This window comes from Peromyscus leucopus, chromosome 23, assembly GCF_004664715.2.
Source record: "Peromyscus leucopus breed LL Stock chromosome 23, UCI_PerLeu_2.1, whole genome shotgun sequence".
Taxonomy (NCBI): domain Eukaryota; kingdom Metazoa; phylum Chordata; class Mammalia; order Rodentia; family Cricetidae; genus Peromyscus; species Peromyscus leucopus.
This window is the reverse complement of record NC_051082.1, coordinates 4929939-4951465: the sequence shown is the minus strand read 5'-3', so window position 1 is coordinate 4951465 and position 21527 is coordinate 4929939. Positions and strand designations below refer to the sequence as shown.

At 57.4% G+C, this 21527-nt stretch overlaps 1 protein-coding gene across 1 annotated transcript; it reads right to left on the bottom strand.

The window, feature by feature from the left end:
* Positions 1-2295: 2295 nt before the first annotated feature.
* Mvk (mevalonate kinase) lies at positions 2296-21351 on the bottom strand. Its single transcript, XM_028854757.2, has 11 exons — positions 21253-21351; positions 19966-20057; positions 19006-19153; positions 15496-15640; positions 13242-13397; positions 10582-10685; positions 10020-10065; positions 7151-7241; positions 6738-6854; positions 3921-4074; positions 2296-2949 (listed from the first exon to the last, which is right to left on the bottom strand). Exons 2-11 carry the CDS (start codon positions 20041-20043, stop codon positions 2801-2803), a joined length of 1188 nt encoding a protein of 395 aa, XP_028710590.1. The 5' UTR covers positions 20044-20057; positions 21253-21351; the 3' UTR covers positions 2296-2800.
* Positions 21352-21527: the final 176 nt, after the last annotated feature.

Sequence of the window (21527 nt, the reverse complement as noted above, 5' to 3'; positions counted from 1 at the left end):
CCTGACCCACAAGGACAAAACCAGAGGGCAGAGCCAAGCCCATGGAGGCTGGCACACCAGCTGGAGCCTGCCCCACACGCTGGCCGCGGGGAGCATGGGAAAGAACGTCACCCGTGGTATCTGCGCCCCCCCCCAGATCCTGCTGTGTGCGGGAGGGTGGCAGAGATGCTGCCCTGTGCCTGGCAGAGGGTGCCAGACTGTGTCGGCTCTGAGCAGAGAAGCTGGGAGGGGGCGAAGCTGGGTGGCACTAACAATCCTTCCAACAGTGAACGGAGAGAAGGGTGTCTCTGCCCAGCAAGGCTGGGGTTTTAACCAGCACCGAAGGCCGCTGAGGTTTCTGGGAAACACTTTACCATCACTCAGCGCAAGACCTCAGTGAACCTTCAGTGAGCGCTCACGGTGTAGCCAACACCGAGCAGGACACTTGCTGTGTGTCCTCTCCCGGTCTTCACACGACCTCGGTAAAGGCGATTCTGTTCACCTCACTAAGAGAGCGCCTCCAAGGGTGACTTGGCCCAAGGCCACATGGCCCGAGGGTAGCAGAGCTGGAATGGAGCCTGCCAGAGCTGGGCTCAGCCACCAGGTTGGCACGCCAGAGGTGACCTTGCGGTCCTCTGGTTCTGTGACCTCGGGCCTGAGTGTACACTGGAATTACCCAGGAGCTTTGAGAGCTACCAGCGGCTTGGCGAGACCGCTTGCCGGTCAAGGCACTTACTGCCAAGTCTGACGGCCTCGGTTCAATCCGCAGAACTCCCACAGTGGGAGAGAACAGACTCAAGCGAGCTGTCTTTTGCTGTAGCACACCCGCACTGAAGCACACACACACACACACACACACACACACACACACACACACACACACACACACACAAGTGTGAGAAAAAGATAAAGCCTTTAGTGATGGAGTCCCACCCAGACCAGCTTGGGCAGACAGGGGACAGCACTCCTGGGTCTCCCGGAAGCCAGGGGTGACTGTGAACAATAAAGTGATACCACTGTGTGACCAATGGCTGCAAAGGCCTACACACAGGTGGCTGTGTACGGCGGCTTTGGGAGTATAGGGAGGCCACACAGCAGCTGAGGTAAGTGGCCGCTTCCCGAGGGCCAGGGCCTCACGTCAGCGTGGGCTGCTGACACCCAGCCCCCAGGGAGCATGAAGGCGCACGGATCTCAGTCTGAAAATCCTGCTGGGCGCTACAGCTGCCACGGACATGTCACCGCTCCCCACGGGACTGCAGGACCGTCCCATGTGGCCGTCCCAGCGGCTCACTCAAACCGCACGGTGGTGAAAACACGTGAGCCTTCATGCTACAGGTGGTTACAGTCGCCGCCAGCCTGAGGGGGAGCGGGGCCAGGGCAGAGCAGGTTCACGGCCGGCTACGGAATCAGACAGCCTCTGGGACTTACCCGCTTTGTGGCTTTGGACAATTACCCAACATCCCTGAGCTTCTTGGTTGTTAAACGAGGGTGAGATTGCTGACCGTGTTGTGAAGCTGGGCACGGGATGGCCCACGAGTGCGCAGGTGAGTATTATCGCTTCATGCATTACTTGTTTCTGAAGGGCAGGGGCACAGACCTGCCTAGTCTGCTGGCAGTGACCTCCTGCTGGTGTCCACCCCACCCCCACCCCCGCCCAGCTCCCACCCGCCCTCCTCCCGAGGGTGCTGGGAAAGGCACCAGCTGCCCCCTAGCGGCTGAGGGCAAACACACACCACACACCAAGTCCTGTGAGACAAACTAAGCCCAGCCCAGCTTTACTGTGGCCCCCGGCTCCCAGGGGTTCTGTGGGTGAGGCGCCGGTGTACCAGGCTTTGGTGGACCCTGCCATCCAGGGCATTCCCCTCCATCTAGCCAGCTGACATCAGAAGAGAGGGATGGACTGGGCAGTGGTGGCGCACGCCTTTAATCCCAGCACTTGGGAGGCAGAGGCTGACAGATCTCTGTGAGTTCAAGGCCAGCCTGGGCTACAGAGTGAGTAGCAGGACAGGCTCCAAAGTTACACAGAGCAACCCTGTCTTGGAAAACCAAACATAAAGAAGCAAGGGGTGTCTTAGGCCTTAGGTTCATTCCCAAGGCTTTAGAGCTGTGCGCACTGGCGGGCACTCAGGTAGCCATGCTCTCTCTGTGCTGTGACTGAGGCAGATATGTCCTTGTCCTTATTCAGCAAGTGCTACCTGGGGAAACTCCCTCTCCGAGCTACACAGCAGAGTGACAGGAGTCTTGTTTCCTTCAGCCCCAGAACTCCCAGAGAGAGGAGGGGCGCACTGGAGAGGGAAGGATGAGGTCCGAGCAAAGTACACCAGCCCTGCTTTCCCACAGGCCCTGAGCGTCTGCCTGTGTGATCTCTTTATTTCCCTCATGGGCACCTTCCCCACAAGTCCACACAGAGATACAACAGTCAGCATGCCTTGCCTCAGCTGGTGATCCCTGGGAGAGGACGGCAGACAGAAACCACCGGCCAGCCAGTTCCTCAGGAGCCTCGGATTGGCTGGACGGAAGAGCACATGGCCCTGAGCCACAGAGTGTGAGTGAGGCAGATGGAGGCTAGGCCCAGGCAGATGCACCCACGAGGACTCCAAGGCGAAGGCCTGTATCAGCCTGCCATCTCAGGAGACCCCACAACTGATGCCTGTCTGGCTCCAGAAATGCCAGCGTACAGACGGGTCACCGAGGTGGCACCTCTCAGAGTCTAGAAGGCGCTGCCCGCAGGAAAGGTGTCACTGACCAGCACAGAGGCCAACTCCAGCCCCAGAATACTCCAGTGAGAGGCTTCTCGGCAGGACCGAAGTGTTGTGTCACCTCAGAGGCCCAGGGCTTGTCGGACAGGGTCGTCTATGGAGGCAGCTGAGTGCATGGAGACCCCCGGTGCTCCAATGCTGGTCTCCCAGCAGTCAAACCCACAGCCAGTCAGGGCCTGCTTGGCAGCCTCCACGTTGGCCCGCTCTAGACCTGGAGAGGAAAGGCAGTCAGGACGGTGGATGGTGCTGCGGTGGACACTCCCACCCCTGGGGTGCGGCCCTCCTGCTGTGCATCTGCAGCGTCAGAGGCTCCCTGTAGCTCCTGTGGGCCAAGTGCCAAGTCCACATCTTCCTCATGGACTCTAATCACCTGGACCAGCCTTGCCATGCATCAGCTGGTCATATGGCTTCAGGCTTAATCCCCATACGGGCCTCAGTTTCCCTATCTCGGAACAGGGCTGACGCTGGCCACACTCCCACTCGAGGGCCTGGCCAGTACCTGGTAGACTGGGCATGCCCTTAAAGCATTCTCTCATGATCAACATTGGCCCTAGACCAGTAGCTACCACTCAGGGCCTCCTAGAGGGAGGCCCACACGCTCCTTGAAGCCAGATGCTACTACCAAGAACAAGGGGCTATGGGAACCCTCGTGGGTTGTACACAGTGAAGAAACAGAGGGAGGAGGAGGAGGAGGACAAGCAGGCCAGAGTGGGTGGAGGCAGGTGGTATCACCGGATGCTTACGGTACGCCTGCAGCAGGAAATCCTGCACTCTGGACTGGCCTGGGGCTCCCTTCCCGAGTCTATTCCTGGGTCTTCTCCCCAAAGGCTACTGAGCATGGCCATTTCACCCAGCCACTAGGTCAACCTCACGCCTGTTTCCCAGTGAACAAGGGTGGGGTGGGAGCCAGCGGGTGGGAGCCCACCCTGGCTGTGTCTGAAGCTTGCGGCAGGAGGTGGCGGAGCGGCCTGGAGCACATGAGCTTTCTAGCCACACGCTCCTCCCTGAGCAGGAGCGATCGTCCTGCAGCCTACCTGTGGTCATCCGTTTCCCCAGGGGAAACCAAGGCACAGAGAGGTTAATGAACCTGCCCACGGTCACAAAGCAGAGCTCCAGTTCTCCAGCGGGTCTCGCACCACAGCCCACCTTCGCAGCCGTCTCCCGAGCGAGCCCCGTACGTACCTGGCTTCAGGAGGGTGATGCCGCAGCCACCGCCACCTGCACCCGTCAGCTTGCTGTGGAGTCCGTGGGCTGCTGTGACCTGGCAGAGCTGGTCCAGGGAGGCGTGGCCCACACCGAGGGCATTCAGGTGGTGCTGGTTCATGTCCATCAGCTCCTGGAAAAGGTGCCACCTGTTCCTGCCTGGTCAGAAACCCCGTCCCAGCCCACGTCTCCCGCCCGGCTGGCAGCTGCTGATGTGGGGAGGCTCATGCTCTCTATGTGGGACTTGGATGACTAGAACCAAGTCCGTCCTCCCGCCATGGAGGCCAGTGCGAGCCCGGCCCTTGGACTATATGGGGCAGGCACATAATCTAAGCTGGCCAAACAGGGAGCGGGTCCCCGTCACTGGAATGGCTAAAACTAGCTGACTTCAGACACTGGCCACCTAACCTGTCCACGTGACCAGAGATCACATGAAAGATTCCAAACCACCTGGCTTCAATCTCTGGATCAAGCTACGCCTGAAGCCATTACCACGGGTCCCTCACTTAGGAGACAGTTCCTTTCCCGCTAAAGGCTAGTGGGGGCACGTTTGCCATTTGCGAGTGAAAACGTCTCAAACAATATGCCACCCAACCACTGCCTCCTGGGCTGGTTTTCAGAATGAGAACCAAGTTGACACTCCAGCAAGGTCACAAGTGAGGAAATAGCTAAATATTTGTAGAGGTTTCTTCAATTATGTGCAATAAAATTACTGCTTGCCAACCAAAAGGAGCATGCGGATAAAATGCTAAAGGCAGCCACTGTTTGCCTTGTATTGGATGCTGAGTACAGACTGCGCACTGGGGAGGCGCACCCGGCCAGGTTCTGTGCTCCCCTCTGGACCTGAGACTCAGGCAGGCCAGGGTGAGGCCGGGCTCTGCCCTTCGCAGCCCTTAGGCGGGGCGCTTCGCCAGAGTGTTTCCCCCATGGAAACAGATGGTGTGAGGTCTGCCCGCCTCCTGGCTGTGTGAAGGGGAGGACTTTGCACAATGCCCAGACTGTGCAAACATTCGTCTATCAGTGTGTGTTACCACCATCCCGCTTCATAAAGGGGAGGGGCACTGAGGGCTGCGGGCAAAAACCACCCATCTAGTAGGTAGTGAGTCCATGCCGGAAGCGCTTCTGCTCACAAGAACGCCCCTGGCATTTGGGATGCCTCCTCTTGCTCAGGGGAGCTCTGAGCGTGGGGCTGGGGATTTTTGTGCGCTGAGGGCCGACCGGCAGCTCTGCCAGGGTCTGCCAGGCGCTCTTCCCTCAGGCCCGCCCCACTTCCCAGCCTTCTGACAAACAGGCAGACCGGGCAGTGTGGCCTGGTGGCAGCCCCGTGGGCTGCGCGTGGAGAAGACTTGTGGGGCCTCTCTGTGCCTGAGCTCCAGGTGTCAGGTTGTCAAGGCAGGTTCCAGACACCTGTCACATTCTGATCCAAAGTCTGTCAAGGATCAGATGACAGACTGTGACAGGAGGGAAGAGCTCGCTGCTTCATGTGCGGAGCTGCCCGAGAACGGAGCTGCGCACTTCAGCGCCGCCAAAAATACGCACGCCGTGTAATCAGTGTGCTGCTCCCCGGCAGTCTCGGGGCCTGACAGCACACTTGAGCGGTCCTCGATCTTTGTTCCTTTCCCGCCCAGGTCTGCCATCCTGAGCACGGAAGGAAACAAGAGCTGGGGAAGCAGGATTCGGGGCTGCAGGAGGGAGCCTGGGGAATGCGGAGAGAGGCTCCAGATTACACGGAGGCCTGTGCCCAGCGCACAGTAGGTGCTCAGTAAAGTTGTGAGTGGTTCGGGTGGGATGGTGCACAATGAAGGGGGATCTCTGAGTCTGAGGCTATCCTGGTCTGCATAGTGAATTCCAGGCCAGACGGCGCTACACAGTGTGACCCTGTCTCAGAAAGTAAAAATATATAAAATCTGCTGAGTGGAGGCATTAGTTTGGGTCCTAACTAATGCCACCCACTAGCTGGATCACACAGGAGGAATACAGCCATTTTGGACCTCAACTTTTATGTCTGTAAAATGGAGACACAGGTAGCTGCAAGGTGCAAGAGCGACGTTTCCCTGAGAGGCTGCACACTGGAATGCCAGGGATGGACAGAGGCTGCAGCAGGTATTTAGGACAGAACTAAAAGCCAAGCAGAGCAGGAGCGTGCTGGGCCATCTGGAGGGACCCTGCCTGCACATTCACATGACTGCTGCTGCCTGGCTGCTTCAGCCGGGGCTGCTGGGTCCCCTTGTACTCTAAGGGAGGCCAGATGGCGTTTTACCATCAGCCTAATTTACCAGAACAGATGGACCGTGTCTGAGAGGGAGCCTTTGGCTCTCTGAGCTGGTGGCACATGGGCACTGGGAACAGGAGACCCTGGAACTGTAACAAGCTTGTGACACCCCAGTGGGGCCACCAGCAGGCAGTGCATGAAAGAGAATTCAGACACCAGCCTGCTCAGAGGCTGACGGTGAATCACCTGAATGGTGCTGGCCACAGTTAGAGGACCCCAGGACAACTTCAGAACTCGCGGGACAGAAGCGGCGGGTGGCTGCTGAGTGGACACCCAGAGCCAGCACAGAGTGGAAGCGGGAAGGTAGGCATCTCCCCAGGACGAATAGGGAATGGGGGTCCACAAGATGAAGTGTCTGCCTGTGTGGGCTATTCCTCAACCTTGTGACCCACACCTGCCCACAGGGCCTCAGGGCCAGGCTTCCAGGTAAGACATGCTTGCCCACAAGGGCACACACATGCTCAGGGCCCAGGCCTGGGCCGACTGAGGGCAGCGGGGTGAGGAGCTGGCCAGTGGCGGCTTACTTCTAGGACAAGGTACTGTTCCGGGGCCGGGGCCGCCACCATCTCCCCCAGCACGCGCTCACACTCCAGGGATATGGCGTCAATGGAGGTCAGGATCGGGGCCACGATCTCAGGGAACTATAGGGAAGGAAGGGCAGGACGTGAGCTCCAAGGATAGGGGAGGGCCCTGCTGCTGCACCAGCCCACGGGGAATCTCCTCTGGCCTGGCCTTTGTCCTGCAGCTGCCCTGACATCTGTAGGGGAATCCTTGCCACAAAGCCAGTGTGACTAGAGGGGCGGGCGGGCCGGTTCCAAAAGTCTCTCCCCGACTCCGGCCTGGCAGTGACCCCAGTCGGCACCTTCCTTTCCGTTCACACCGCCTCCCGAGACTTCCCTGTTCCCAACACCCACAGCACCCCTCCACCCAGGAGCACCTTGATTAGCCTGCTTCTGACGCCAGCCACGAGGGCCTTGGTACTTCGTGGGACCTTGGTGTTAGTGAGCAGGATCTGCAGGGCCGGGAGCCTGGGGTGAGAGAAAACGGCAGGGTGGAGGAGCCAGGCCAGGACTCCACCCCATCCTGGGGAGGAAGTGCAGGTCCAGGACGGCACGGCACAAGGAGAGCACACGGGGGACCCCAGCTTGGTCTAGGGACTAGCAGGCAGAGAGGGGAGGAGAGAGGTCCTCCAAGGCTTCACCATCATGAGGTAAAAGGACTGAGAAGGGAGAAAGACCACTAGGGTAAAGATGGGGTCGGAGGAGCATGGGCAGGGTCTGGAGGTCATGACCCCTCACTGGGTTATAAGTTCAAAGTAGCTATGGCAGCGTGCAGGGAGGGTCGCAGGCTCGGGGTGCCCAACCTTGAAGCTGAGGTGGGGCTGAAGCGGAGGGAGGGGGGGCAAGGAGAGACGCTAGCACCCCTCTGCAGACATGCTCCAGATCTCCAGGTTCTGGGGACCCAGGACTATCTGCATGGTGTCACTTGCTGACTGTCCTCAAGCTAACCCGGAAGTGCTCTGCAGTCCCAAAGCTTTGGGCACCATGTCTGAGTTCGGATTTCTAGCGTAGGGGTGCTTGTTCATCTGTCACGCGTCTGTGGTGGTCCCCGTGGGAGGGAGCAAGCAGGCAGGGCTGCAGAGGTCAGCCACCCCCCACCCCCCCATGAGCCCATTCTACAGCGCCCAGAGCAGCAATCCAGGCAGGGAGCCTGCCGTGGCCACAGGAGCCAGAGCCCCGGCTGCTGGAGGAGGGGGCAGCCCCGAGGCTGCAGCGGGCAGACTCCCCCAGCATGGACGGGGGACGCCGACCGCTCCCGACTGTCCTTGGGCGGGCGCCTCAGGAGGAACCAGCGGCTCCTGCCTGCCATGCACTCTGCCCTTCAGTGAGCTGGGGTGGGATGGAGGTGGAGAACCTGCATGCATGCACCCCTGCGGGACAGCTGGGAGCCGTGGACCCACACCTTTATTCTCCCCCTTCGCAGTTGGAGACTGTAAGCTGCAGCTGAGGTGGAGAGGCCAGCCCCATCTCACTGCCCAGAAGCCCGGGAAACGACTCCCACCCAAGGACAGCCGGACGGCGCTTGCCTCTTCTAAACTTCCGAGGATGAGCAGTCTCTTTCCCCTTTAAAGACTGCCTGTCACTCAAAAGAGGCAGTGTTCAGGGAGGCGGGACCCGCAGCCTCGCCACAAACGAGGCGCTTTGTATGGAATGGCGCCATGTGCAGTTGGGGGAGAAGGCTGCCCGTCCAGCCAGCTGTAGGATGAAGGCGGGACTGGCTTGCGGGTTGGGGAGCTTGGGAATGACATCTTCATCCTCACCCACATTCTCTGCTAAAGGCAGCCTCCACAAAACCTACCCTGTCCAGGGTCACCACTCAGGGCTCTGCTCTGGAAGGGCCTGTGTGATCTGGGCCTGGCCTCCCCTGACTCCATGTCACCCATCTCTTTCCTTCCCGGGTGCACACGTCACCCCGTCACCCTGGCCTCCCTGACTCCATGTCACCCATCTCTCCCCTTCCCCGGTGCACACGTCACCCCGTCACCCTGGCCTCCCCTGACTCCATGTCACCCATCTCTTCCCTTCCCCGGTGCACACGTCACCCCGTCACCCTGGCCTCCCCTGACTCCATATCACCCATCTCTTCCCTTCCCCGGTGCACACGTCACCCGGTCACCCTGGCCTCCCTGTTGCTGCTCCACACCGGCCACAGGACCCTTGCACTTGCATCCACTCCTCCCGAGGCTGCCCCCTCCTCACAGCTGCGTGACTCCTGTTCATTCTGCCCTCTGTCCTGGTGCTACCTCATCCGAGGCCCCCGGGAACCCCATCCGACCAGCTTCCACTGAGGAACACTGTTGATCATCCCAGCTCAGGGGTGCTCTGGGCATCTAGTGTGTGGAGGCCTGGCATGCTGCTGAACACCCTGTGAGGTACAGACAGACAGACAGACAGACAGCCTAATCCTGATGGAGCCAAGGCTGAGAGGCCGCTGTGCAGAGTTGCAGAAGGCCGGAGCTGGAAGGGGAAGTCTCCACAGGCACAGGTAAGGCTGGGGAGCCACTAACAGAGTGACTCAGCTGACTGGGGCAGTGTGCCAGGACCTGGTGCCTATCTGTGACAACCACCACGGGTGAGGACAGCAAGAGAGCACTAGTGACCCCCCCCCCAGCACCTAAACCACCACACAGCCCACCTCGGCCCCAAGGGGCTCCTACTTGCCATGATCTAGTCCCTGTCCTCAGTCTTCCCACTGACGGCAAAAACACTGGGTGCCAAGATTCAGTCTGCACGGGTGACCAGGTGGGGCACAGCCAGGCACAGCCGGCCGTGAGCTGCCAAGCCCTCTGCTCGGAGCCTTGCCCATGCCTCCCGTGCCTTACTGGCCTCCACCACAACACCCCTCTTTGTCCTGTGGTGGCTTCCACCCTGACCTGTCAAACCCCAGCCCCCCCCCCACTCCCAGCAAGAGCTCCTGGAAACAGCCTGAGAGGTACGCCCACGTTCCTGGGCCCCAGGACGAGTCGTTAGGAGAAGGAAGGACAGACAGGCAGCCAGGGTCTGGGGACCAGCTGCGCTCCAAGGGCACGGGACAGCCCCCTTTAACCACAACGAAGAGCTGGCGAGGAGGAGGAGGAGAGACAGTGACCAGGCAGGCCTCACTGTGCCCCGGGCCTCACACTGTGACACCCGGCCACGGCAGGAAGGGACACAAGGACGCCTGCCCCTCACAACCTCACAAAGGCACGGTGTCTTCCTGGATACGTGAAGGAGCTGTGCTAGGCATGGCCACGAAGCCCGAGTTACCTCTTCAAGGACGACATCTTCCCTTGCTGGTAGCGCAGGGCTCCTCCTAAAGAGAGGGACAGTAGCTATTGTCACGGGGAAGGCTGGATTTGCATTCGGGGACAGCGGGGGGATCAGGGTGGCCTCGTGACATGCCAGACTGAATGATGCACCCACCCATTCCAGCTTCAGCTGTGGAGGACCCAAAGGGTATTAAGGCCCTCGGGACCTTGGCCTTCTGAGCTGCCGGGCTTCCTCAGCCACTGCACGTAGGTGAGGCTAAGGCCCGGGGCTCGGGGGCTAGGCCTGTGAGCAAGCGTCCTGTCGGGACGGAACGCTGCTTGCGTGGTTTGCCAACTCCTCAGCAACAGTTCCCTGTGACTCCCTGGCAGAGATCAGTGGGGTTTACCGTTTCCCAGGGCCTGAGCCCACCCTTCAGAGAGGCAGAGCCCTGAGATCTTGCCCTTGAATAGGAGCATGCTCTTTTCCTCAGAGGCCTCAGGGACTCACCCCAAGCCGAGAGCCGGGGCACCTACTAACGTAACGTGACTCCCAGGAAGGCCGCGGAGGCAAACACACTCACCCCAGGTGCTGACAGCGTTGTCCACGCCCGAGGGGTTCCCGTGGATCACTCTCTCTCCCTCATAGGCCCACTTGTTGATCGACTCCAGGTCCTCCTCGGGCCACCTGGGCACACAGAGAGTTAGGGTCTGGGCCTGCTCTGGACAGCAGAGGGGAGGGGCCGCGGGTACAGCTGCTGCTAGCACAGGCTAGCCCAGGGCTGACGTGACTGGGCACTGGGACTCAGGAGGAACAGAAGAGTTGCCCTCTCAGCTCAAGATGATGCCAGGCTTGCTTTCCCCCCTCTGAAATCCACACAGCGCAGCGGGAGAGGCCTGGGCTTTGGCTCAGCCATGCAGCCGGAGGGGCCCGGGCTTGTTTCCCGGCGTGTTGTGTTCTCGCTAGCTGTGTGACTCTGGGCCTGTTACCTAACCTCTCTGAGTTCCACTCTCCTCAGGGATAGAACGTTCTCTTCCGGCCCACGTCCTGTACAGCTGGAGGCAGGCCTTGTATCTACATGGGACGTGTGGTAACGACCTCTGCTCAAGTGCCAGTTTCGGAAGCAGGAAGGGCACTCAGAGGTGAGGCCACTGCTTACTGGGGGACCACTGCAGCTGTGGGCCGTCGGTGTGGCTCCGCGGCACAGCCAGCGGGGGAAGGAAGCGTCACGGCGGCACGCTCCGGCTCCAGCAATCGTGCGCTCGGGACACGGAGGCAGCGAGAGCCACGGTGCGAGGCCGCCTCACACCCCGAGACCCTGCCTCCGAGCAAACAGACAGCACCACTGTGACTCCGGCAGGCACCTCTGGGTCCCCTCTGGGCCTCCTGAAAGCGGAGGGGCCTCCTGTGGGGCAGGTTGGTGGGCTCAGCGGGAACTCGGGAGAGCGGCCCGCCCTCTCCTTTCCGGAAACTCCCTTCCCCTTGCAGAGCTGTGTGGGGCGCAATCCCTCCAGCTACACCTCCACCTCTGTCATCCGCGGAAGCAGACACACAGCAGCATCCCCTTGCCAGAGACGCCGTGAGAGGGAAGAACACACCACTGTTGTAGGATGCTTGGGGACAGTGGCCTCAAACAGGCTCCTGGGACCACAGCTCCCGCGCGTTCGAAACCCGGCCCAACCTCTTGCTGAGGTGGCAGCTGCCGCCTCTGCGTTTTTCTCTCATGTGTCCTGTGAGGATCACAGGTCTGCACCTCACACAGTAGTGTGGGTGGTGATTAAAGATGAACTGGCCAGGTGCGATGGTGCACACGTGTAAACCCAGCATCTGGAAGGCTGAGGCAGGAGGATTATGAGTTAGAGACCAACCTGGGCTACATAGCAAGACACTTCCATAAATTAAGAGAGAAAAAGGAAGGGAGGGAGGGAGGGACCAGAGGGGAGAAGACTCGAGTGGGTATTGGCTTGATGTACGAGCAGGAGGTCCCCGCTGACCCGGATCCCAGTAAAGCTGGAGGGGACACACACAGGTAACCTAGCACTGCTGTGGGGAGATGGAGCAGAAGCAGGAGACTCGGCAAGCTCAGACCAGCCAGGCTGTTGTACCCAGTGGTGAACAAGAGACCTGTCTCCCCAGGTAAAAGCAAGGACCGACACCAAGATTACCCTGACCCACACACCTACACACACATACACACACACACACCTACACACCTACACACACCCACACACCTACATACCCACATACCTACACACACCTATACCTACACACACACTTACACACACACCCCTACACACACCCACACACCTACATACCCACATACCTACACACACCTATACCTACACACACACCTACACCACACACACCTACACACACCTACACACACCCACACACCTACATACCCACATACCTACATACCCACATACCTACACACACCTATACCTACACACACACTTACACACACACCCCTACACACACCCACACACCTACATACCCACATACCTACACACACCTATACCTATACACACACACCTACACATACACACACATACACACCTACACACACCCACACACCTACATACCCACACACCTATACCTACACACACACTTACACACACACCCCTACACACACCCACACACCTACATACCCACATACCTACACACACCTATACCTACACACACACCTACACCACACACACCTACACACACCTACACACACCCACACACCTACATACCCACATACCTACACACACCTATACCTACACACACACTTACACACACACCCCTACACACACCCACACACCTACATACCCACACACCTACACACACCTATACCTATACACACACACCTACACATACACACACATACACACACACACACACCTACACACACCCACACACCTACACACACCTATACCTACACACACACATACCCACACCTACACACACACACATACACCCACACACACCAGCACACACCTATATACCCACACACCTACACACACCTATACCTACACACACACACCTATACATACACACACTTACACATACACACACTTACACACCTACACATACAGAGAGAGAGAGAAGACAGAGAGACAGACGGAGAGAGAGGCAGAGAGAGATTTTAAAATCCTATCGGAAAGGCAGGCTACCCCCTTCCACGCGGGGGGACTAAGGTTCAGACACCACGGCGCTACCCACTGCTCCACCACAGGCGGACCATGCGAAGACAGACTTTACCTGCTGACGGCACCCCTGTCCTTGAGCGGGTTGGTGACCTCCTCGCAGGCGGTCAGGAGCGCAGCCACCAAACACACCGAGTAGGCGGCGCTGGAGCCCAAGCCTGCCCCGGTGGGCAGTTCCGACCACACCACGATGTCCAGGCTCGGGAGTGCCCTGGAAGACACCGGGCACAAAGCATGACTCCCCGGAAGGCTGTGAAGTGTACGGGAACTTGTGGCCAGCAGTGGGGACTGGGGGAGGGGAGGGGCCGGCCGAGCACCTGGACCACGGATGGGACAGCGTCTCCGCTGGACGGCAGCTGCTGAAGTGACTCAGACAACCAGGAAACAGGCGCCAGACTTAAATCACTGTGAACCACAGCCCCCCATCCTCCCTGCTCTGCAGAGCTGGGCTCCTTTCAGGTCCGGCTCTCAGCACCAGCTGTCCATCTGTCGGCCACGACCTTGCACCCCATCACCTCCCATCCATCTTTCCAGAGTTCACCAAGTGCTTCCACTGGACCACCACAAACCACCCCCAAGAGCCGTCTGGACTTTGAGGATCCACATGTCATCGGCCTCCACGGCTGCCTCATCACAGCACCCACTGCGTTCCTAGGTGGCCTCTCCCACCAGACACCGCCACTCCTGACCTATGGGACCCAGGTCTGCTGCAAACCAGTTAAAAGAGCAGTCACACCATCACGCACAGACCTCCCTCGAGTGACGCCCGACGGTGTTCTGCGACTTCTAAGTCCTGTTCCCACTTTGTAGATATCTAACACGGAGTGTGACTTTTCAAAGTACACATGCCCACCCTGCGTGGGTGGGAGACTCTGTCCCGACCCACTGAGGGAAGAGTGCGACCCGAGCCGACCATCCCCAAGTCAGGTACAAGTGCCGGCCACTTCGGCGATGTCCTCAGTGTCTGTGGCTCTGACTGCCTTTCCCCTTGCATAAAAAATAAGACCAGTGACAGGCGTGGCGGCCACACCTAAACCGCAGCACCCCCAGGGCACAGGCAGGTGGAACTCTGTGAGTTCCAGACCCACCTGGGCTACACAGTGAGTCCCAGACCAAACAGGGCTACACATCTCAAAAACAACAACATTAAAAAAAACCCAAACATACAGGCATACAGCATGCCTGTCATAGCCATGACCATGTTACCATTTTAAATATACTCCTAATCCTCCTCGTTGACTATTGAGGAAACTGTATATTATTAATTAATAATGAGTTTATGTGTGAGCGCGTGCCATTCTGGAGAGGGTCTTGTGAAGCCTAGGCTGACATAGAGTTGCCGGGTAGTTGAGAATGGCCCTGAGCTTGATCACCCAGCCTCCGCCTCCCGGGGCTGGGATTACAGTGTGCACCACCACACCGGCTTGGATGTGGCCTTGGGGACAGAATCTAGAGCTTCATGCACTAGGCGAAGAGCCACATTGCTAGCCCTACTTGGTGATTTGTTTGTTTGACTATGTGAGACAAGGTCCTCATCACACTGAAGCCCACACACATGACGACTCAGAGCAGTCTTCTTGCCTCAGTCTCCCTGGTGCTGGGGTCACAGGCATCAGTTACCACATCCAGCCTGAGGAAACAGTTAACGGTCACAGTGACGATGCATCGGACTCTATGCCAGGCTCCGAGCTCTGCACTTCAGTCAGATGAAACCTTCCTACCTCGGAGCTTGGTGCTGTCAATGCGTCCATGTCACAGATGGGAAAGCTGAGTCTCAGAGAGGGCAATCACCTCAAATGAGGACAAGTGGCCTGCCACCAGCCTCCAGAGCATCATGTGACCCTGACTCAGCAGCACTGTCAAGGCACTGGCTCCCCGGGTCTCTCTGAAAAGAGGCAAATGGACTCAGGCTTCACTGTAGCAAGATGAGGCACGCATGCGCCTCTCCAGCCACATCACCAGGAGGCCGCCCTGAGGAACAAGAATGCAGCAAAGCCTTTGTCCCACTGAACACAAGCAGCAGAGGACGCAGTACAGGGTCAACGCGTCAGTGTTCATGTGAACTGGGCGCATGTCACAGCTCTATGGCCGGATAATCAGCTAAATGGCTTTCGGGCTGTCTACCTCCAGAGCCTCTGCGTCCCCAGGAATAAACAGGTGGAGCCTCTCTCCTGGACTGCTGCCCCACTGTGTGGACAGCCTACAGCCATTGTCCCTACCCACGAGGCACAGGGAATCTCCAGGAACAGTGACAACCAGAACACTTCCCAGGGGAGGACGGGTGGACGCCTACCGACCATGACACACACCTCTGCTTCCGGCAGATGGCCAGGTACAGGTACAGGAAGGCCAGGACTGCCAGGCCCTCGGTGCCGACACAGTCCTCGGGGAGGCCCGCCACCTTCTTCAGCTTCTCCAGTTGCTCTGGGGTGGGTGCCGGGACATCACCTTGCTCTGTCACACGGGCAAACAAACAGGCGGGTGAGGGCTTCCGGAGCATTTATAAACCACAGAGCACACTGGGGTCAGCACGGGGATGCACAGGGTACCAGACCCGGCCAGGTGTATCGGTGCGCTTCAGGTTTGCGGGGTGGGCAGCCTTGGGCGTGGGTCTTGACTGTAAAGATAAAGACCGGGCACTGGGGACCCCGCACGGCTCCAGACCTGGAGCAAGTGCTGAACTAACAGTCTGAGATGTGTGCACGCCTTTGCTTCACTTCTGGCCTTCAAACCCAAAGGCAGCAGGAAGTTAATCCTCAGCTCTTTCTCCCTTTCTCAAAGACAATTAGCAAAAGGACTGGCAATGTGGATAAGGCCCTCACTCACCATGTGCGCACACACACCCACACACCCACACCAGGTTGAGCAAGTCTAGCCAGCTTCACAAATCACGCCCAGCCTTGGGTCAGCAGGTGGAATGGAGTGGGGCGGGGCTGTTAGGAAAGTTCAGGGCACCCACTAAGGGCTCAGCACATGTGTGTTGAATAGATTCATGACACCTCGTAGAGAGCCAAACCCGAGGACACCTGGCACTGCAGAGTTCTGTGATGGAGACAGACCAATCGGGGAGTTTAGAGACCTGTGTGGGTCTTTCTACAGCCATGACGGAGGTGCAGCCTCCCAGACCCCACTGTCACATCCATAAAATGGAGATGAACAGCATCACATGCTTTGGGGACTAACAGTGGAGACCACATGTGGCTCGTGGTCTGGCACACGTGCTCAGTACCTGTTCACTCTGCCTGTTACTCTGTGGAGGGAGAGAGCAGTCAGTCTCCCAGAAGTCCCTGTAGTCTCCTGCTGAAGCGGACTTACGGCATCCACCTCTCATCCCGCTGGGTCCCCACAGCAACCGTCAGACAGATCCCACACCCTTGTGGAGACTTGCCCGGACTCGCCAGTGGGTCTGTGTGTTCTCGGCCACAAGCTACCATGCCTGGCTGTTGCTGCCTCAGACACTGACTCAGAAAAGCACTTGCTGGTCCTCAGGGAACACTCTGTCCTACCGACTGTCTGACGCCATGGAAAGCTAGTCCCAGAGGCTCTGAGCTGAGGGGGGTGCAGGAGTCACCCAGGGAACTTCTTGAAAAATATAGTCCTTTCCCACCACCGTAGCAATCCCCCACGGGAGAAAGCAGGGCCAGGAACCCATATACACGGAATAAAGAACAAAGCCCCCAGCCAATTCCAAGGCCTGGCAGGTAGGAAAGAACCGCTCTAGACAGCCCTCAACATTGATGCTTTCTGCTGGGGATCAGGCCCAGCCCTCCACTGCTGAGCCAGAGCCCAAGCCAAGCCTTCGCTACTCCATCTCCTGCGGCAGGTGGCAGAGCTCAGGTGCAGGCCGGAAGTAGTCCCCGGAGGCTCTCACTTGCCCTGGGCTGGTGGAGAAATGCTATTTCCAGTGAGGAGGCATGAGCCAGAGAGAGAACCCTGGGATCAGACTAAGCAATGGGCAGGCGCCCTGCCGACAGAAGGGAACTAGCCTGGTAGCTATAGTCACCATGGAGTCCCATGCCACCACCAGCACCAGCAGCAGCACAGGGACCCTGGGCTAACAGCATGGGAAGACAGTGCTGACACCCAGAAAGAAAAGCATGGTGTGGCCCGACTCTGTTTCAGAGACAGGGAATTCCCCTTTCTCAGTCAATCTACCTTTCCCTCTAACGCAGTCAATCCTGACCGGCTGATGCCAGAACGCCCAGGTTGCTTCTGGGGGAGCTGAAGCAATGAGATATCTATCACCTCATGTTGTTTTTGACTGTCCTCTCTGGGCCAGACAACCACCATCTTGGGGAGTTCCGCTGCACCCCCTTGCAAAAGTGATTATCCCAGCGGGGATTGTTGACTGCGCACTCCCTCACAGAGGTGTGGGGAGGTCACAGGACCCTCACCTGAGCATCTAGTGGCTTCCTACCGCCTGCTGTGTGCAATTCTGCCCCAGCTGCACACGGCATTGGGGAGGGGCTGGGGGAGAGAGGCTGGTGGGGGGCTCCATCTGTGTGACTACAGGAGAGGCATCATTCCTTCTGGTGAGGCCATTATGTGGGGGCACCCACACTCCAATAAGTGACCCCTGACCTACGCTCGGTGAGGAAGCCCGATCAACTCATTGGTTCCCCAGAGTGAACGCTAGTGGAACTGTGCCTGGGTTTGTCGTTGGGACCTTAGGAGGAGGGTAGATGTGTATATTTCTCCGGGAAGGAATTTTAGCAACGCTTCATTAGTACTGATTGGATTTGCCGGTAATAAACATAAGTTACTTTGACTTTTTAAATAATTTCCAGCGGTGCTGGAGACGAAACCCAGGGGCCTCACGTATGCTAAGCATACACTCCACCGCTGGGCTGCCCCAGCCCTATGCTCAGTAACAACTATACACTAAGAGCAGAAATTGAAGGCTTTCTTGACCTACTTCCTGTCACAGCGTCTTCCCCAGGAACTAATCATCACTGACAGCTGATGTCTCTTCCCCAGACTTTCCTACACATGTACACACTGGCTTATATCAGTATGCACACATTTTCACACCTGTGACGGTCACTCCTTTTGTTCTCTTTTATCTGATTTTGTTTGACGTGGTCTCATGTAGAGGCCCAGACTGGCCTCGAACTTACCATACATCTGAAGCTGTTCTGAACTCCCTGATCCTCTGGCCTCCACCTCTCAGGTACTGGGAATATGCTAGTTTGGTAGGATTGAGTCACCTGGGGAACACACCTCTGGGCACATCGATGAGGGTGCTTCTGGAGAGGTAAATGAGTGTGGAACCATCCCGGGGCCAGGGTTCTAGACTGAGGGAGAAATGGAGCTGTGCACCAGCATCCATCACCTGTCTCTGCTTCCTGAGTACAGAGGCAATGTGACCAACCACTTCACACTCCTGCCAGGAGCAGGACGGACCGTGCTCAAACACGCCCAAACACACCATAGCAACGAGAAGGGTAATAAATACAACAGCTTAAGGTGTTTACTCTACAGTGGGCCTGAATGATCTGCCCAGGACAGTCCACAGAGGTCTAGGGCACAGTTTTACACGTTTAAAATGACTAGCTGGGTGTGACAGCGCGCGCCTTTAATCCCAGCACTTGAGAGGCAGAGACGGGCAGATTTCTGTGAGTTTCAGGATAGCCTGGTCTACAGAGTGAGAATCAAATCACATCATGAATGAATGAAACCAATTTTCTAGGGTCAGAAGAGAAACCTCTTGGAACAGCCTCTCCCTTACAGACAGCCTGAAGGAACTACCTGCCACCACCTCCCTGCTTTCTTCAGGGGCCAAGCTCTTTCCACACCTGGCTCCACCTCTTTGTACTAACCAAGAAAGCTTGTGTCCAGCAGCTGAAGCCCGGCTACATCCCAGACCTTCTTAATACCAATGTTCGGTAAACTGAGGCTCACTTTCCCATTGTTCTGTGGTCGAAGCAGTAGAAATGTTCTCAGGTTCAAGGCCACCGCCAGGGCTACCTGTAGAATAAAGGGCAAAAGCAGTAAGCCTGAGGGCAGTGGCTCATGGACCAACATCCATAGGTTTCAGAGGTGCAGACAGGAGGGTCCCGGGGGTTCACTGGCCATTTAGCCTCGCCCTTCCAGCGAGTTCTAAGACAATGAGAAGCCTGCCTCAAGATCTGAGGCACATAGTGCCTTCTGAAGAATGGTGTCTGAGGTTGTCTCCTAGTCTACACACACACACACACACACACTGAGGTTGTCTCCTAGCCTAAACGCGCACATACACACACACACACACACACACACACACACACACACACACACACGAAACCATAAAGTGACAGTTGGAGTGAATGGAGAAAAAATATAAGCTTTGGGCTCAGACCCACGCAGGCTCATTCCCAGCATTATGAAGGTATCCTGTGCTTGGTCAAGTCACCAATCCTTTCCTAAGCCTCAGCTTCCCTACCTGTCCAATAGAAGACTACAAAGCTGCACCCTTGGCTAGCTCTCAGGATTAAATGACATAAGACATGTGTCCAACACCTCTTCCTTCTTTACAATTCCTCCACACTGGGATGCCCCTAGTCCATTCCTCTGGGCCCTTTTCCCCTCTACCAACCCCACTCCCTAGGTAATTCCACTCAACCTGTCAGGTTTTGTACGCCATCTTTCTGCGATCATGCCGAAGCCCTTTAGCGGTTTAAGGGTTTGTCTAGTTGGAGTGATTCATCCAGTCTACCCCCCAGGCCTTTCTTTTACTGTCTTCAAATTCAGGGTCAGAGAGAAGTCGTTCCCAGCCCTTCAGGGCTCTGGGGACTTTTTACCTTGCCATGGACCACAGCATGTTCTCCATGGAGGATGATTTTCCCCGGAGCAGATACCAGCAGGGTTTCCGACAACATGGCTCCTGAGACTCCTGAGAGGGAATGACAGAGAGAGGAACAAAGGTTCCTAGATGTTCATTAGACACATCAGGAAAGTTGGGCTTGGTGGCGCATGCCTTTAATCCCAGCCCTCGGGAGGAAGAGGCAGGTGGATCTCTGAGTTTGAGGCCAGCCTGGTCTATAGAGCGAGTTCCAGGTCAGTCAGAACCATGTAGAGAAACTGTCTAAAAAGAGAAAAGAGAGAGAGAGAGAGAGAGAGAGAGAGAGAGAGAGAGAGAGAGAGAGAGAGAGAGAGAGAGAGAGAAGGAAGGAAAGAAAGAAAGAAAGAAAAGAAAAGAAAAGAAAAGAAAAGAAAAGAAAAGAAAAGAAAAATGCACATTATAACACTGGGAACTGCCATCCGGCACTAATTGTTACCAAGACAGTGTTGTGAGCCCGCCAGCTGGACCACGAAGAACCGTCTGGATTCGGACCCCAGCCCTTCCACTCCCCAGCGATGTCTCCTTACATAAACTGCCATGAATCTGTTTCCTACACCTCAGATAGGGGCAACACTGGAGACTGATTCAAAGGACTGGGGAGCAGCAGTGACTGTCTGTCTGACTGTCTGTCTGTCTGCCAAAACAGCTGCTTGACTAGGTGGCTACCCAGCACTGGCTGGTTCTCGGTTCCAGCCTTTGCTGCGATCACTACTGAAGGTAGAAACGGGCGAGTGCATGGCTCAGTAGTGGAGCGCTTGCCCTATCACGAGGAGGGCCATGTATTGATGGTGTGGAAAAGGGAGGTTTACACAAAATCTTGAGAAAAAAAAAAAAAAAGAATTCTCCCCGGACATCGAGACCACAACCAACCTGTCACAATTATAAACAAGGCTGCAGGGCTGACCGGGTGTTGCGTATCTCAACATGAACTTCTGCAAACCCCAGTCTCACGGAGTGTTTTTTGCTGGATTCACGGGCGCGTGCATTTTACCTGGTTACAGCTAATGCAAAACCACCCGCGCTAAAGGCGTCGCGGGAACACTCCCTCCCACGAACCACCCCACTACAGACTAAGTCACCGAGGTCCGCTCCCCCCGACCTCGCCCGGTTTCTCAGGGAACTGTCCGATCTGATGTCGCCCACCGCTCCGATCAAGGAAACTAAGGCAGAGGAACGGGGCGCCTGGCTTGGGGCGTCCGGGGCCCCGGTCCTCACGCCGCCCGGCCCCGCAGCCCAGGACTCTCACCCGCCACGGCCGGCGTCCAGGGGTGCCGACACCCCAGCAGCAGCTCGCCGTCTTCTCCATCCCGGAGCGCACAGCCCCACGGAGGCGGGCGCGCCTTCCCTCCAGCCAATCGGAGAGCTCGAGCTGAGGAGCCCTTTGCGGATTGGGTCGGACGTTGACCAATGGGAATGTCAAACAAGCCCGGGGGCTTTCCCCGCCCTACTCTTTCCGTAACCCAATGGGAAACAAGTCCCCGGGAGTGCCCCGCCCTGGTGCGAGCGCCGCGGGCCAATGAG

Bases quoted from the DNA above. Each gene is read 5' to 3' on its own strand.
- Mvk (XM_028854757.2), bottom strand. From the start codon at position 20,043: ATGTTGTCGGAAACCCTGCTGGTATCTGCTCCGGGGAAAATCATCCTC. The intron at 10,686-13,241 runs GTAAAGTCTGTC...CTGTGTGCCCAG, and splicing joins GACAGGGGTGCCGTCAGCAG to GTGGCCCGAGGAGGACCTGG. The intron at 6,855-7,150 runs GTGCTCCTGGGT...CCTTCCCTATAG, and splicing joins TCAGAAGCAGGCTAATCAAG to TTCCCTGAGATCGTGGCCCC.